The following is a 16557-nucleotide window of genomic DNA, read 5'->3' as shown; positions in this document are numbered from 1 at the left end:
TCCCTTCCCTCCTCCCTCTCCCTCCCCTCCCTCCGGCCTGCCAGGGGGGGCGTTGCCCTGTCCCTTTAAATCTCCCAGCTCCCTCCTCTTCGCCCCTCCTGAGAGCCAATCATCAGAGACCCGTTTCCTCTTGCCCCGCCCCACCGCAAGGGGTGGGAACCCCAGGAGACTGGGCCCCAGAATCACGTGCGTTGGCCGCGTCACGTGGGCGCGGGAGGTGTGCTGAGGGGAGCCCGGCTGGAGACGGCGAATTTCTTAATGAAGTGTCCCCGCATGCGTAGAGGGTTTTAGGGAGGGAGGTGGAAGCACTAGGAGGAGGAGGGGAGGGGAGAAGAGGGAAGGGAGGAGGGATGGGGGAGGGGAAAAGGGAGCGAGGTGTCTCCCTAGCTCGCTGCCTCTGGCAAGTGGAGTTTTTAAAAAGCTCGAGCAGATCATGTCATGACGACTTCGCTGCTCTTGCATCCGCGCTGGCCGGAGAGCCTTATGTACGTCTATGAGGACAGCGCGGCGGAGAGTGGCAGCGGAGGCGGCGGCGGGGGAGGCGGCGGCGGCGGCGCGGGCGGCGCGGGGGGCGGCTGCAGCGGAGCGAGCCCCGGCAAAGCCCCCAGCATGGACGGGCTGGGCAGCAGCTGCCCGACCAGCCACTGCCGCGACCTGCTTCCACACCCCGTGCTGGGCCGCCCGCCGGCTCCCCTGGGCGCCCCACAGGGCGCAGTCTACACGGACATCCCGGCCCCGGAGGCGGCGCGCCAGTGCGCCCCGCCGCCGGCGCCCCCCACCTCGTCCAGCGCCACCCTGGGCTACGGCTACCCGTTCGGTGGCAGCTACTACGGCTGCCGCCTGTCGCACAACGTGAACCTGCAGCAAAAGCCTTGCGCCTACCACCCGGGCGATAAATACCCGGAGCCGTCGGGCGCCCTGCCCGGTGACGACCTGTCCTCCAGAGCCAAGGAGTTCGCCTTCTACCCCAGCTTCGCCAGCTCCTACCAGGCGATGCCCGGCTACCTGGACGTGTCGGTGGTGCCTGGGATCAGCGGGCACCCGGAGCCGCGTCACGACGCGCTCATCCCCGTCGAAGGCTACCAGCATTGGGCTCTCTCCAACGGCTGGGACAGTCAGGTGTATTGCTCCAAGGAGCAGTCGCAGTCCGCCCACCTCTGGAAGTCTCCCTTTCCAGGTAAGGAAGGGGCCCGAGCGCCGCCGCCGCCGCCGCCACAGCAGCAGCAGCAGCCAGGGACCCCTCCCCGCCCCGCCTGCCCCGGGGCTCCGCGCCTCAGCCACCCCCGCCGTCTGGCCCCGGCGCGCCGGCTCTGCTGGGCTGCCGATGGAGCCGGCCGGGCGAGCTGCGCTGAGGAATGCGCCGGGGAAGAAATCTGCTCCGACACGTTCCCCGGAGCTGCCCGGCCGAGAGTGAAGCAATCACAGGCGCCCGAGCGCCGGGCCTTCGGCTCGGCTCGAGTCGGGAGCTCGCCTCCTCCTCCCCCAGCCCGCTCCAGTCTCACGCGCGGCTCTTGGCCCCTCGAAGCCCGCTTCCAGCCAGGAATGGGGGTGGGGTGGGCTTTGGGTGCTTTGGAATCCGAAACCACCAGGACAAAACCCTCAACCCACCGGATAATTGAGGAAAAAAATAAGACCTATCTTGCCTGAATTTTCAAGATCATTCAAGCATAGATAAGTTTTTGTGTTTGTTTTTGTTTTTCGAATAGGGGTCTAATCTGCCGGGTCCAAAGAAATGCAGAATATTTTCTTTTCTTGATTTATTTTAAGAATTCGGCCACGAATTTCCTGATCGTTAAAGGAGAACTAAAAATCTCTGGAGAGGACGTGGTGAGAAGGGAGTTTGCATCCCTCTCCTGGGATATAAAATTGTCTTTCCCTCTCTGGTATCCTGAGCTCAAATCCTGTGGGTGTTCCCACTGCCAACTCCCCCAGATGTCGGGGAGAAAGAGAGTTTTCTATGCCTCAAACACAGGAAAAGGGGAATGAGGATGAGAAGTGAGGGACTGAAGACCTGTTCTGGATACATCTGGGATCCAGGCCCAGGCTAGGGACCCCTAAGTCTTTGCCTGTGTATTGGGGGGCAGAATTCACCGATGTCCTTTTCCAGCTGAGGCTATTTCTGAACCAGAGGGGATCCTGAAATCCCCATCATTCCCCAGGGGAGAAAGATCAGTCCCAGGTTTGTCAAAATCACATCAGGAGCTTTGGATTCAGCACAGCGCTGAGAAATTATGAATCCAAAGCCTGAGTCTGCTCTGGCTGTAAGCAGAGCTTGGTGGGAGAGGGCTGACTGGCTCCATTCTAATGCCTACAGGAATGGGGGGGGCATGGAAGCCACAGATGTCTCCCCATACTATCCAGAGGGCCCCCCAGCTCTACATGTGAGCCCAGGGACATTTTCACTGGGAATTAGAGATCTGAAGACCTCCTAAGGGTGGGCCTGAAATTCCTCTGCATCCGGGATTGGGGCAAGGGCAGATGCTGAAAAAAATCACTGAATGATATTAGAAAGTGTAGAAGATAACATTCCTGCACTATGAGATTACTTAGTATAACACAACTGAGTGTCCGGGTGGGACCCACACTAGGCACCCCATTTCTGGCTGCCAGAAGATTCCAGGATGATAGAATTATAGTACATGGTATCATGTATTACCTGTTCTGAATTGGCAATAATATTTTTATATAATAATTTCTGTTATCAACTACCTAATATGAAACACGTGATAATACATTTCTAGCAGATAGACAATTCACATGTAAGTATACAGTAATGTACTATAGACAGATGGCCCTTTAATTCACCATCTCACCCAAACTGAAAATTCCTTAGGAGACAGGGGTCCAGCAGGAATTCCTGGAACAGGGGGAGCTGGTAGGCCATGCTTAGGGGTGGAAAGGAAGGGGAGCAGATGCCCACCTCACCCACTGTGGGCAGAGACATAGGTCTAGAGCAATGGGCAATGGGTTTAGTGTGGAGAGGTGAAGAGAAGGAGCTGCTTTGGCATCCCTGTGAATGCATGTAGAGTGAAGTGGCAGTGAAGGATTGGAGAAACGCTCAGAAATATCTGAGCAAAATGAATATCTTAAATATTCCCAGGGAAAAAAAAAACCCTACTAAAAATAAACACTTTTTGATCATAGCCTCCTAGAGAAAAATATCTTTGAAATAAAAAAAAAATACAGCCCGGTTGAGGTTTAATACACTTGCAAATTACAGCATGGAAATGGATATAAAACCCATTATGTCTCAGCAGCGATATGCTCACACAATCCCCGTGTGGAAACACAATCAGGCTGGTATATCTCAGTGAGTGCAGATGTCCAGGCAAAAAGCAGATGAAAAAGAAATTATCTTCAGACACCCTGCATCTTTCTACCCACACAGAGATCTTTTAGAAGTAGTGAGATTTCCAGATAACTCTGTCTATGCACTTGTGGTTTGTTCGGCAGCATCTGGGCATAAACACTACTGTCTCTCTTTAGCGCCTCTGGCTCTGAGAAACCTCACTATGGCAGTCTGGGCTGGTGTGGGATATGGAGGCAATTGTTTAGAAAGATCCAGATAATTAGGGCCAAGATGTGTTGTGGCTTCTTCCCCCAATTATACAGACCCTTGTTTCATTGCTCCTTTTTTTTTCCTTCCTATGATGAGTGTAGGCACTTTTTTCTTTTCCTTTTCCTTTTTTTTTTTTTTTTTTTTTTTTTTTTACAGAGAGACAAAAATTCTAAGAGAGAATCAGTAGAAATTCTAAGAATCAGAGCATGGGGGTGGGCAGGGAGAGACAGAGTCAGGTTTAGGGGAGAGCAATAGAATGAAATAGTGGGTTCTTTGGGCCATATTGGAAGTCCCTACTGACAAGCCTTTGGATTATGGTTGAGAAGAGCAGCTAGGATTTCTAGGTGGACAAAGTCCTCTTCAGAACGCAGAGCCCTGTTGTAGGAGTGGGTGGTCAGTAGCAAGTGGGGAGTGGGAACCTGTGCACAGGACCCCAAGAGAAGGCTACAGCTGATCATTGATCTGATTTTTCTTCACTTCTCAAAGGTGTCTATTAGGTCCCCAGGTATGAAGTGGTTTGTGTGTGTATGTGCTCTGGAGGGATGTTAGGGAAGGCTTGATTGTAAAATTAATAATTCTTCCTGAGCACTTTATTTCCTACTGGCATTTGACTGTGACTGTGACTGTGACCAAGTCCCCTACTTACTTTAGGCAGTATAGACACAACTCGAGGTCTGAGCTTCCAGATGTTTCTGTATCTGTAGATCCCAATTCCTTTTCAGGCAAGACAGCAGACAATGAAAGGGGGCTTCTTTGAGAAGGCAAGACTAAAGGTATTTTCCCAAGGGGCCAAAACAACCAACATTTTGGTCAGATCCATTAAAAACTTTGGCAAGTCAATCCTTGGCATCCTAAAGAGGAAAAATAGCCAGTTTAGACCAGGTATCTCCTTTTTAAAACCAAATTTTAAGGACTGTGTTGATTAAACCTCTTCGGAAATTTAGAGTTGGTGTTTAGAGGATCCAAAATTGGGTAGGTAACTGTGAGCATTTCCAGAAAGTGAAATAAAAAGTCAGGGACAATTAGCTGGTTAATTCAGGAACCAAAACCCACTTTATCTCATTTTGCTCTCCAAGGAAAAGGAGGTATTTTGTACCAGATAGCCTATTTCCATTTTAGAACTTACTGTCTGATTATGCTGTCAGAAAAATCTTGGTTTAAAATCTGGCTCTGCCACTTAAGTTATTTTACCCACTCTGAGCCTCAGATTCCTCATCTTGTAAATTGGGTTTAATAAAATAAGGCTGAAAAAATGTTCTGAGGATTTAAATTTAAAAAACAAAACAAAGCAAAACCCCAAATACCCCCTGGTATCACTACTTACCCTCTTTGTTTTACTCTTGTCCCGGAATCACCAATCTCCGGAACCATAGCTGTGTCTGTAAGAGCAAAACAAAGTTGAGAACTGAGAGATTTTTAAAAAATTATCTTGTACAAAAAATTCTTTTTACCCTAAAGGATCTTCTCTGTTCAAGTGAAGCTGTTTTGTTTTTCAGATTTAAAAAAAAAAAAAAAAAAAAAAAACCTTGGCCTGTTCCTACACAGGCAGAGAAAAGTGACAAGTCCAACAATTTTCCTGAGAAATTGTCATCATGAAGACAGCCAAACCAGGCCATTGGAACCCCCCTCTTTCACATATTCTTCCTGAGCACTTTATTTCCTACTGGCATTTGACTGTGACCTCTTCTCTTTCCAGCCTGTATAGACAAGTATTCCTGGGTGAGAGCAGACCCAATGGGAATGGTGTAGGGAAGGTGTTTTATGAGGGTGGGGTGAGAACAAGCATTTCAGGAAGAGCTTTATGTCTGCGTTCTGGACTGCCTCTATACTTCCAAAGGGCAGTAAGAATGAAGGAGGAACCCCAAATATTCTGTCCTCATCATTAGCTTCTGCCTGAAGAAGTCTAACAATTACATTTTTAAAAATTGAGGGGTGAATTATTCAGATGATCTCCCTAATACCCCACTTTCCCCTTGAAAGTGTTGCAATGATCTTTTTATTAACAGAGGTGAGGGTGGAATGGAAGGGGGGGATATAAGTGACATATATTGTTCTTAGTTCCTGTGAAATTCACAGACTTAAAGAAATTTACCTAGTAGTGGTTGGAATAACAAGGTAATTAGGGTGGCTAGGGTTCCTATATGCGATGGAGACAGTTTCTCTCAGCTTTGGAGGAATGGAGAGGAGAAGGGGCTGGAGCAGAATTTGCTCTCTTTTGGTGAGAGGACACTTGGTGGGGGGGGCAAGGTGAGACACTGAATTCGTTTTGTAGAAGACTTAACGTCAACAGCTGGTTTTAACCCAAGAAGGGCTCTCCTAGTGCCTCCTTTGGTGCGCAGACCCTGAGGCATGGACTCTACCTTCAGGGGCCTGATTCCCTACATCTCCCATCCAGGACCTCTCAACTTGGATGCTGTTAAGTGGCTCACAACATTGGACATCTAGAGCCATTGGCTCCCCAGCAGGCTGGCTTCACCTGGACACTTTTCTTCTCTATCTGTTGGTACAGGTCTCAGATTCCTAGGGCAGAGGCAGTGACCAAAGGCATGAGGCCCCACTTGATGGTTGGTTCCCACTGAATCTCTCTCCCTTCCTGCCATGCCCTCCCTCAAACAGACCACAGAATGCCTTCCCCTGATAATGGGGCACAGTTTATGCTAATGGATGCCCAAGTGATCTAACTGCAGGAAGGAGGAAATTTCCTGAATACTCGCAATCCTCTAGGCCCTCAGACCAGGGTGAAATTCGTAGGGACCCTTTTAAGGGTACAGGATTTTAATAACGAATGCTGTGCAGAGCTATATTGGAGCCTGAGGCAATAGGAGAAATCAGTACTACTGGTCCCATGTTTATTTTAAAATTTGTTATTTTGTTTATCATGGGGTTTTTTTTTTTTTGCATTCATTTCGATTTTTTAAACATTGCATTAAAAGATTACTTATCTCAATTTCCAAGTTTTTGGCTCCCCCCTCTAAAAGTTTTCACCAGAGGCAACACATCAGTGGCCTCACCTTAGTCGTGGCCTTGCTAATAGCAGGCGCAAAGAATTAGGGGGCAGTTCGTCTGTCCCCTTCAAGTCCCTGCCGGCACCTTGAGCCTACTCAGTGGTGCAGCCTGGGGCTCACAGCCCGGTTGGTCCAGGGTCCAGGCACGCGACTCACTTCCTGCCGCCCGGCTTCTTTCTCCCCCCAGACGTGGTTCCCCTACAGCCCGAGGTGAGCAGCTACCGGCGTGGGCGCAAGAAACGCGTGCCCTATACCAAGGTGCAGCTGAAGGAGCTAGAGAAGGAGTACGCTGCCAGCAAGTTCATCACCAAAGAGAAGCGCCGGCGCATCTCTGCCACCACGAACCTCTCCGAGCGCCAGGTCACCATCTGGTTCCAGAACCGACGAGTCAAAGAGAAGAAGGTGGTCAGCAAATCAAAAGCGCCTCATCTCCACTCCACCTGACCGCCCATCTGGCCACCTGCCCCGTCTATTTATGTCGCCGCTTTGTACCATTACCGAACCCAACGAAGGACGCTTCGCCTGGTGCAGACGAATATTTAATGTTAACAAGAAAGAGTGACTGCGCCCCAGGAGGCAGAGAGGATCAGAGGGTGCACTCTGCAGCCCCCTACTCCCCACCCCATCCCCAACTCCCACCCCTGTGCAGATGGGACCTACCAGGCCTCAGCAGCTTTGGAGGTGGGTCTGGGTGGGCTGTGGGAGGAAGGCCGATGGCCTCCACTCCCTTTTGCCCTCATCCTTCGCCTTGTTAGAAAGCTGAGAGGCAGGGGGCGAAGAGCCCGATCATTCCAACCAAAGCAGGGTTAGGGAGCCCCAAATGACCCCATTCTTGCCTCATCCTTTGCCCAGGCAGGTTGATGACCCTCCTGAGGGTGGGGCCTCGGTGCAGGACCTGGCGAGCTCACACTGTCCTTCCAGTCCCTCCTCCTGTTCCCTGTCCCTCCCGCACTCCTTAGTTAGGCAAGATTTCCCAAGTAAGGTTTTCTGTGCATATTTTAAAAGTCGCATTAATATTAATGATAATTGTTAGGGATCTGGCATCGTGATTGGAGCACAGACAGTGCATAGGTTTTCTTTCTTTCCTGTTTCAACAAAAGCTGGAATTGGTGGAGGAGCTGCCTACCCCCACCTCAACCAGGAAACTGAATTTCTCCGGAGCCGACGTGGCCTCTGCTGCCTCCTCTGTTCTGCTCTCTCAGTCAACATGCAGAAATCCAAGGAGGATGGAAACTCCAACCACACTGCTAAATACGTGTCTCTCTCTCTCTCTCTCTCCCTCTCTCTCTTTCTCTCCCTCCCTCCCTCCCTCTCTCTACTGGGGATCAGGCCAGGCACGGAAGCAGAACATTTTTCTAAGGAAAGGACAAACTTCTCTTCCAAGGAGAGTGGGTCCCCCAGCAGAGCCCCTCTCCAGTTGCTTCTCCATGGAGGCAATCACTGAGGAGAGCGCCTCACACTTTCACTTTTACTGATTGTCCAGAGGGAAGCAGTTTTCTTCCAGGAGGCCAAAATAACCAGCCCCCAATTAACCAGCTAATGTAGATGCTGCGTAACATATCCCTCCTCAGAGGCCAGCTTGCTGCTGAGGGGGGAGGTCCCTCACCTTCTCCCTTCCCACTAGTGCATTACAAAACAGTGTTCTTTTGAAATGTTCATCAGAAATAGGCTTTTTTAAAATGTTGTGTATCTGTATATAGTGTTGTGATGTCTGAATGACAATGTACTGAATGCAAAAAGAAAAAACCCACAAACCTGTTTTTAAAATAAAATCTTTTTTTTTTTTTTGCCTTGATTTTATTACTCAGATTTCTTCTGCAGACCCTTCTGTCCACTGGCTCATCAGGGCCATCTTTGCTGCCCTGACTCAGCCAGAATGGGCAAGGGGAAGAGTGTAGACATCACCCCCAGCTGGGTAAATTTCAAACTCATATTCTGTTCCACTCAAGTTTTTAAAGTGAGTTATTTGGGTTGTTGATGTGATCTAGATAGGAGAAAACACCTTCAGAGGAGTGTATGTTGGGGAGAGAAGGATGTAATCAGCGACTGGGAAGGCCTGGAAGCAGGTGAGTGAGAAAAGTACGTTGCCTGTCAACTTCAGTTACGATGGTTGGGGCTCAGATCCGGATTTAGGAGCTGAGAAGGTGGCACCCGGCCCAGTCCAGAGCTGGATGCTGTGGTGGTAGTGGCTGTGGTAGAAGCGGTGGGGGCCGTGGTGGTGAACTAATTTTGGGCTTCTGGGGCCCTACTGCCCCCAGAGGGTCTGCAATTCCTCCAGCCAGTGCAGGGCTGGGGCTGGGAAGGGGTCTGCACAGGCTGTCCTGCTGGGGGGCAGACGCAAGCTCAGCACTCCTAGGCTGCTCTCTTTTCTTCCCCATCAATTTATGCAGGGATATCAGGCCGCTAGGACCCCTTCCTCCCCCCCAGTTCCTAAGCCAACCCCACCTTTATTTTCCAGCATTCCTGGGGACCACAGACTTCTAGGCTGTCAGGAGCCATGTAGACTCTGCCATTAATTTGTTTCCCCTGTCGCATCCGTCGAGCCTATCTCCCTATCTGGCAGAGTTAATGAGATCGTTAAGTTGTCAGGTTAAGAGACTTTTAAAAAGCAATATAGCCTAAAACAATGTTATCTCAGATTAAATCTTTACTGCAGCAATTTTTATTTATATATAATATTTTTCCTCTCCTGAGACACAATGACTGGAGGCATTTGGGTTGGAAATCAGAGCTCTCCGACCTCCCTTTGCCCGATGGTTGAATTTCTTACAATTTTACTTAAATAAACGTTTCTGGGGGTGAAACACGCATGTGCGCGCGCACACACACACACACACACACACACCATGGAGTCTGAGAAAGAGACAAAGAGCCTGAAGAATTCATCCTCCGTAGAGGCTCTGCTAGTGATGTGCCTGCCAGTTCCGGTCTACTCCATTTCAACTCTGGGTCAGCTATCAAAGAATCACATGCTGGGAAGTGGGGCTCAGGGGGGCATAGGTGAAGCTCCCAGGAATAAGGTTCATTCTTAATTCCATCTTCCCTTGTCTTACCACCTGCCACTTTAACCTTTTCCCAAAACCCTGAGTCTCTCCTAGGATGGAAAGAGTTGAAAGTTAAATGTGTGTGTCAGAAAAAGGAACTGAGCAGACAAGAAGCCTGGGGCTCTCTTGATATGGGCCCCCATCCCTCTTGACTTGCGGGTACATTGGCTTTGTCCCATGAGAGCTGTCAATACAGTGGAAGTTGGACACTGTAGGGAAAGAGAAGTCTAGAGTTCTCCAAGGGATCTCTCTACTTCTGCACACAAACTCACAGAGAGTCTAATGAGGGAGTCTTCCTACACAGAGGGTCCCTCCCTAAGGCCCCAGAAGGGGGCGACGGAAAAAAGGAGAAAGCTCATGCAGGCTCATTGGGGTTGCACTGGGACACTGAAAACCCAGGCAAAGACAGCAGTCCCTCTGAGTCCCTGAGAGCCCCGGTGTGCCAGGGGTGTTTGGGACCGTCTCTGACACTGGATTAAATATGCCTGAATGGGTTTTGGAGGATTATCATGTCTGGATCAATTTTGGAGATGCCTCTCCCATAAGAGTAAGCAAGCGTGAGAATGGAAACTCCTGTGTGAGACAGGTACTGTGTTGAGTGTGTATTCTGGGGAGGCAAAGATGGGAACGATGCAATATTCTCTTCCTGATTGTGTGGGTCCTTTACCTTTCCTTCCTCCAAGAGCGGGCATTCTCTTTGGGGACTCTGGGACATTACTGTGAAGGTGTGTGTGTGCATGTGCACACCTGTATGTGTGTGTGTGTGTGTGTGTGTGGAGAGAGAGAGCTTTTGACCAGTGGAGATTTTCCCATGTGTGTGCAAACATATAAGTAGGAATGTTGTCATCACAGGGTGTAGAGCGTGTTTACTTTTCTTCACTCAAATCTGTTAAGGAGCCTTTCTTTCCAAGGCCAATCTCCTAGTGCTGATGCAAGAGTGAGGCTCCACTCTATATGAGGGTGCAGGGGGATAGGAGACGTGTGAAGGGCTGAGAGCACAGAGGCTGCCCCTGGAAACAGACAGTCTTTCTCCTCTGGGACTGGGGCTCCTATGATCCTTCTCATAATCCAGTGTCACTCCCCACCCCCCATGCCTCCCCCACCCCACTCCTCAGGCCAGGACTGAGGGACCTGGCTGCGCTGGAGCCTCACAGGACTCTCCATCTAGAGGTCACTCTACCAAGCTGCCAGGGAAGGCTCAGATCCTTTCCTGGGCTTGGGGGGGAAAAACCTTCCCCACCCACATCTTAGTCCCCAGACCTAGGGCCAGCAGAATGGGCCTTTCAGCCTGTAGTCCCACAGCTAAGAACCCACCTGAGGGAGCAAGGCCAGCGGTTCTCGTGGAGATCCCTCCACGACTGTGTCCAGACCATCTGCTCCTGAGACTGATCCACAGGCAGCTGCATCAGCAGGCCAGTGTGGGTGTTGAGGCAGGGGCTGTCCCCTGGGACATTCTCCATCTCTGGGAGGATTGGAGCTCAGAACCCTGCGGCAGGTCCCCCAAATCAAAAACGAGTTCCCCACCCTAGGATCCACCTGTGCCCCCACTTGGATGATGTCGGAAGCCCACCCCTCAAAAAACTCCAAGTGCTGGTTCAGGCAGATGTGTATCCAGACCTGCGCTGGTGGAAGATTGAGGGGCCCTGGGGAGCGAGGGGCTTCTGGGAGGAGGAGGGGGCCTGAGCCTTTTCGCAACCAACCAGGCTCTTCCTCTTTTAGCCTTGACCGTGACTAGGTCTTTCTGACCTTGACATCACAGGGAGCACAGGAAAGGGGGGCAGGGTGGAAAAGGCCTTGATCTTCCGGTGGCCAGAGAAGGGGAGGGCCGCTCGCCCCCCTTGACGCGCCATCCCCCTTCCCGCCAGAGCCCGCCGCCTCTGTTTACACACAGAGGAGGTGTCGTCTCCAGTCTAGACAGGGGCGCTAATAACGCCCATAAAAGGCGGCCTCTCCAGAGATGTTCTGCAACTCGGCTCCCGCGCGCCTACCGCTGGCCGCTCCCTCCGCCTCCTCCGCCCCGCCCTCCTCGGATACCAAGGCTGGGCCTGCGGCGGCCCTGGGGAGGGGTCAAGCACAAGGTTTCTAGGGGCTGAGAAACCCCGCCCCGCACCCTTCTGAACCTCTTCTGTCTCCAAAGGTAAGTAGACCCCCGCTCTTCCAGCCCAGCCTCGAGGTTAGCAGCACATCCTCCCACCCCCACCCGCCAGGCCGATGGCCCCCACCTCAGTCCACCCGCGCCCCCTCCCCGCCCTGGGACTGGGGGTTTGGATTTGGGAAGCTGTGGAGGCTGGGCAGAGTAGACCCCAAACAGATCTCAGCCTCTCCCCAGTGCTAGGCCTGGCCACAGGCCATGGTCACAGCGAGCCGCTGGCTGTGGGGCAGAGGGCACTCGGGCAGTCCTCACCCCATACCGAGCTTCGAGGTCGCGGAGACCAGGCCCCGGGCTCCCGGATCCAGCGCAGGCGGCTGCGGGTGTGGCGTTTGATGAGAGTGGGGTTTTTTTCGTTGTTGTTGTTGTTGTTGTTGTTGTTTTTACTCGGTCCCCACACCTTTCCTGACACTCAGTAATTCACTAGGCGGAGGAGATCCTCTGCTGGCGGAGGGGGAAAATGTCAGAGCCGCGAAACTTTTAACTATTAGTGCGCTGAAAGGACAGAGAAAATGGGGAAGAGGGCTCATTTAGGGATGCTCAGGTGAAAGATGGAGAGATGGTCTCTCAGATGTTCCCGCCTGGGACCCCCCCCCCACCCCTTCCCATTTCCGGAGTGGCAATCAGGCTGGGGTCTTGTGGAGGGAGGGGGCCCAGAGATGCCGCAGAAGGTTGGAGGAGGTAAGGACGCTGCTGACCCCAGGCCGCTGGTGTGAGCCTGAAAGCCTGACTGGGCCCCTCACCCCAGGTTCCTTTAACGCATCCCCCCCCCACTCCAGGCTGCAGATGCCTAGAAAGCAGCACCTGGAGAAGGGGTCTCCCACCTTTCCTCTTAAATCCTGGACACCCGGAGGGGTGGCTGGGAGCCCGGTGGGCTCCAACCCCTTGAGGAGTTAGTGAAGGAAAGAAAAAGGAGACGGAGCCCCCCTACCTCCACCCCTCAGCCTTGTCTGAACCCAACAAAGAGGCTGTACCAAACCTGAGCTGCCTCAAAAGAACGAAATAGAGAGGTCTGAAGGGTCGGGCGGGGGCCCAGACCTTCTTCATCTGCCGCCCTTTATCTCCCCTCTCCACGTCCGCTCAGTTCCTACTCACATCCCATCCGCGGCCCAGGCCCTGCCTCATTTGCATACGCGGCAGAACCGCTTTCTGCAAACTAGGCAGTGACCTTGAACTGGGCCGCCAAGGCCTCAGGACTGACCGTGGAGAAGGCAGCACCGCGCGGAACAATTCTGACCTCGGGTCCGCGGGGGAACTGGCTTCCGGCGGCTCGCAGCCCCTCCGCGGTGGCCTGAGCCTCCCGCAGCCGCTTTGCCCCTGACACCGGAGCCGGCACGGATGTTATAATTAACTCCTGCCGCCCGGCTCGGCGCGGCGGGGACTCGAGGCCCCGCGCGGAGACCGCGAACTTGCGGGAGGGATGGAGGCACCGACAGAAGGCGCGGGAGAGGCGGCGGGGCAGCCAGCTGGTGGGTGCGCGGGAGCGAGGGCTGCCTCGGGTCTTCAAGGAAAGCCTTGGGCCGCACACTAGCCTTCAGTTTTAATTAACCCCTGAGTTAATGAGCGGGGCATGGTTGAGCCAGGCCAGCTGCAGCAGGAGCCGGCTCAGGAGCCAGCAGGCGGGCCGCCTCTTCCAATCTTGGGGTTTGATGAATGTGCGGGAGAGCCGACGCACAGAGCTCTCAGCAGTTCCAGAGCCTGGGTCTGGCCAATTACAGTTTTGCGTGTGGGCTGCGAAGTGCGGGTGGATAAAACTCGGCTAGCCGCGGCTGCCCAGCGCTTTGGGTTGCGAGTCCCCCCCACCCCCCGCCCCGTCCCCTCCCGTAGGCCCAGCTGGTTCTTCGCAGGCGGCTCCCGCCGTGGCTGGATTTAAATTTGAAGCTTCGCACCCGAGCCTCCCGCCGGCCCCGGGGACCCAGGCTGGGCGCGGCGCTCTGGGGCGCGTTTGTGGGAGCCCGGGTTAAGGAAGGGGCTGAGCGGCGAGAGTGGTAAGGTGTGCCTTAAAGGTGGACAGATCCGCGGTGGTGCACTTAGATTGCCTGGGTCCTCGCCGGGATCCTGAAAAGCCCTAGGCTCACCATGGGCCTGGGGGAGCAGGACCCTGGGGATGCGAACGTAGCTGATGGTTCCCGGCAGCTCTCCCTGAGGGGAAATCAGAGTCAGCCGCACGCAACGAAGAGGGGTTTGTGCGTGTGCCACTGTCCACAGAATGGAAACCTGGGGAAAATGCCCTTTTTGGATGGGGCCAAATCGGAGGGGGAGAAACTGCGGGCCCGGAGGAAGGAAGCCCTCACTTCGTTCTCAGTTCCCCCAGCGTTGCATCTGCCGCCCTGTCGCCGCTGCTCCTTGTGCTCAGCGGCCTGGCCGGAGGGCAGCGTGCAGGGCTCTGGGCCGCAGGTTTTCGGGCTAAAGAGGGACAGGGAGAGGCTGGGACCTTCCTCCTGGGGTCCCCTTTCTGGGAGACTGGAGTCATCTGGAAGGGTAAAAGAGGATGGGAAGAAGCCTCTGCCCCACGAGGACTAGGGATGACTGCGCAGCTCAGCTCGGCATCCCTCATACCAACAATAGCCGCCGAGCAGAGGCCTGGAGGCCTGGAGACCTTGCTTGCCGGCGCAGTGTCTGATTGAAAAGAGCAACAGTATTCAAGTCACACTGTTTATCTTTAGGACCAAAATAACCCCCAAATAGTTTTTTTTTTAATTTTAAATTTTCAGTGGTGCTTATTAATGCATCTGGAAAAGGGGGGCATATATAGGATGCTGGAGATGCTGTGACGTGGAATTTGCAGCTCAGGGATGCTCCTTTCTGCAGCCGCGCAGCCCCTTAATCAATTAGGCACCAAAAGGCCAATCCAGGCGGTCTCCTGCCCGCTGCTCGGCGCCCCGGCTCGCGCCGTTCTGACTGGAGGTGACTGCGCGGGGCTAGCATCTCACGCCTCGGCCTCGGTTCCGGCAAGTGGGCCCGGCGGACGCCGGGCGCGGGGAGGGCTCCTGGGGGCGGGAGGGCCCTGGCCGGGCGGCCCGGCAGCTGGGGCGGGGAAGGGGAAGCGGGCGAGGGGCGGGCGGCGCGCTGCGAGCCCTGAGCTGCGCGGAGCAGGGCGACGCTCGCTCGTGCGGACACATTTCTGTCCGAGGGAGCAGTTCTGGTTTGGGATATGAAATCGCCCGGCGAGCTGTGGAATTCCAAGAATCTGCGTTTCTCTCTGCCGCGTCCTGCAGAGGAGAGAGAGAAAAAGGGAGATGAGAATCTTCGGCTTCGGGCTGCTTTTGTAGCTTCGGCTCATTCTCAGATACTTAACTTTTCACCTACATGGGTTTCTTTCTGGCATATTCTCGAGGAGACTCTCGGTTTCTCCAGATTTCTCTAGATCGCCTGGTGGTTTCTGCATTTAGATGTTTGCTGAACTATCTATTTTACCTTAGATGACTCAAAGCCGTGCATTGCATAGGAGCCTGAGACAATCAAATAGAAATCCGAGTATTTTGTCTACTAGACACCAATAGAATACACCCAGTTTTGAGGGCTTTGTTTTGGTTTTCACTTTGATCCGCTCATCTGTGTTCTGTGGACTTGGTTGAGATGGGATTGCGGTTTCCAGATGTCGATTAATCTCATTAATGGCCAGCATTAGGTTCTCAGCCTTCTCCGGAAGGAGCTGCTGAGGTTAGCACCATAAATATAATTTTAAACCCCAACAAGATAATTCTCCAGAGTCCTCTCCCTTACTCCCAGCACACCTACTGGCATTGGCACTGCTATCTGATGGTCCCAGCAGCACGCTGGGCTGGTTCTTGGGTGTGGGGGGTCTCTTCCGCAGCCGGAGTCGCGAGGATCTCAGGCCAGCCAAGCCTGCTGGGGTCCCAGAGCCTCTTGCTGCAAAGACTCTGGAAGACCCCCAGAAGCCCATCTGACCCACAGAAGTCACAGGCAAGAGTAGTTCAGGCCCCCAGATTTTCAAGAGCAGGTAGTCAGGTCCATATAGAACTGGGCATCTCCTTTTTTCCCCCGCCTCTTCTGCCTCCTTTCTGCATCTCTCCTCTAACAATGAGTGGAAGTGTGAGGCTGGGGTGGCTCCCAGCTCCGGGGGAGGGGGGGTGGATGCCCAACACTAACAATTTTCCCATAGTCCTTCCTAGAGGAGAGGACCCCAAGTGTCTCCCAAAATTCCTGAGGAGAAAGAGCTGAGGAAGAGGAGCACAGCAGCGGCAGGGCTGGGAAAGACAGTGGCAGGGAAACCTGTCCTTACCTCCGCTTCGCCTCTACTGTAAATAAACCCCGAGCCAAAGGGCTCATCCCTCTCCTTAAACAGCCAGTAAACTTTATATGACACAATATCTAATAGTAATTTATTGGGGAGATATTGTAAATTCCAACGGTTTTAGTTAATAAAGGAGCTAATTAAAGAGGGACAGGCTGTGCTTGGCCAACTGTTGGTGAGAAGATAATACATTTGGGGGAGGTGCATGGTGCAGAAGTGCGTACGTGTGGGTATTTTTGGTGTGGCTTTTTCCTTCTTGCCCCGTGTCGGGCGATTGCCTTGCTCTCTGCGTTAGGTTTTATATGATATTTTAAAAAACCAGAATCCAGAGAATAAATCTGCCCCCGCGTTTTGTCCCCCCGCACACACACACCCCGAGTGGGAAAGGGGGAAGTTGGAGTTGGTGCGGGGTGGCGGGGCGGGGGGGGGGGGGGAATTCGCTGTCCCCACCCATCCCCCTGGCGGCGGCGCCCACGTGAGCTGGATGGCCAATGGGTGGCTGGCGCAGGTTTAACTATGTTTAATGTCAGATAGCAATAAAG

General features: G+C 53.2%; 1 protein-coding gene across 1 annotated transcript; it reads left to right on the top strand.

Moving 5' to 3' along the window:
* Window positions 1-438: 438 nt before the first annotated feature.
* On the top strand, window positions 439-7294 carry HOXC13 (homeobox C13). Its single transcript, XM_027595156.1, has 2 exons — window positions 439-1177; window positions 6752-7294. The coding sequence occupies exons 1-2, from the start codon at window positions 439-441 to the stop codon at window positions 7006-7008; spliced, it is 996 nt and encodes a 331-aa protein (XP_027450957.1). The 3' UTR covers window positions 7009-7294.
* Window positions 7295-16557: the final 9263 nt, after the last annotated feature.

The sequence above is a fragment of the Zalophus californianus genome, chromosome 9 (genome assembly GCF_009762305.2).
Source record: "Zalophus californianus isolate mZalCal1 chromosome 9, mZalCal1.pri.v2, whole genome shotgun sequence".
In the NCBI taxonomy this organism is placed as follows: Eukaryota; Metazoa; Chordata; class Mammalia; order Carnivora; family Otariidae; genus Zalophus; species Zalophus californianus.
Note: the sequence above shows the minus strand (reverse complement) of the source record. Positions and strands in the feature narration are given on the sequence as shown.

Coding starts and splice junctions, on each gene's coding strand:
- HOXC13 (XM_027595156.1), top strand. CDS start 439: ATGACGACTTCGCTGCTCTTGCATCCGCGCTGGCCGGAGAGCCTTATG. Junction 1,178..6,751: donor CTGGAAGTCTCCCTTTCCAG/GTAAGGAAGGGG, acceptor TTCTCCCCCCAG/ACGTGGTTCCCCTACAGCCC.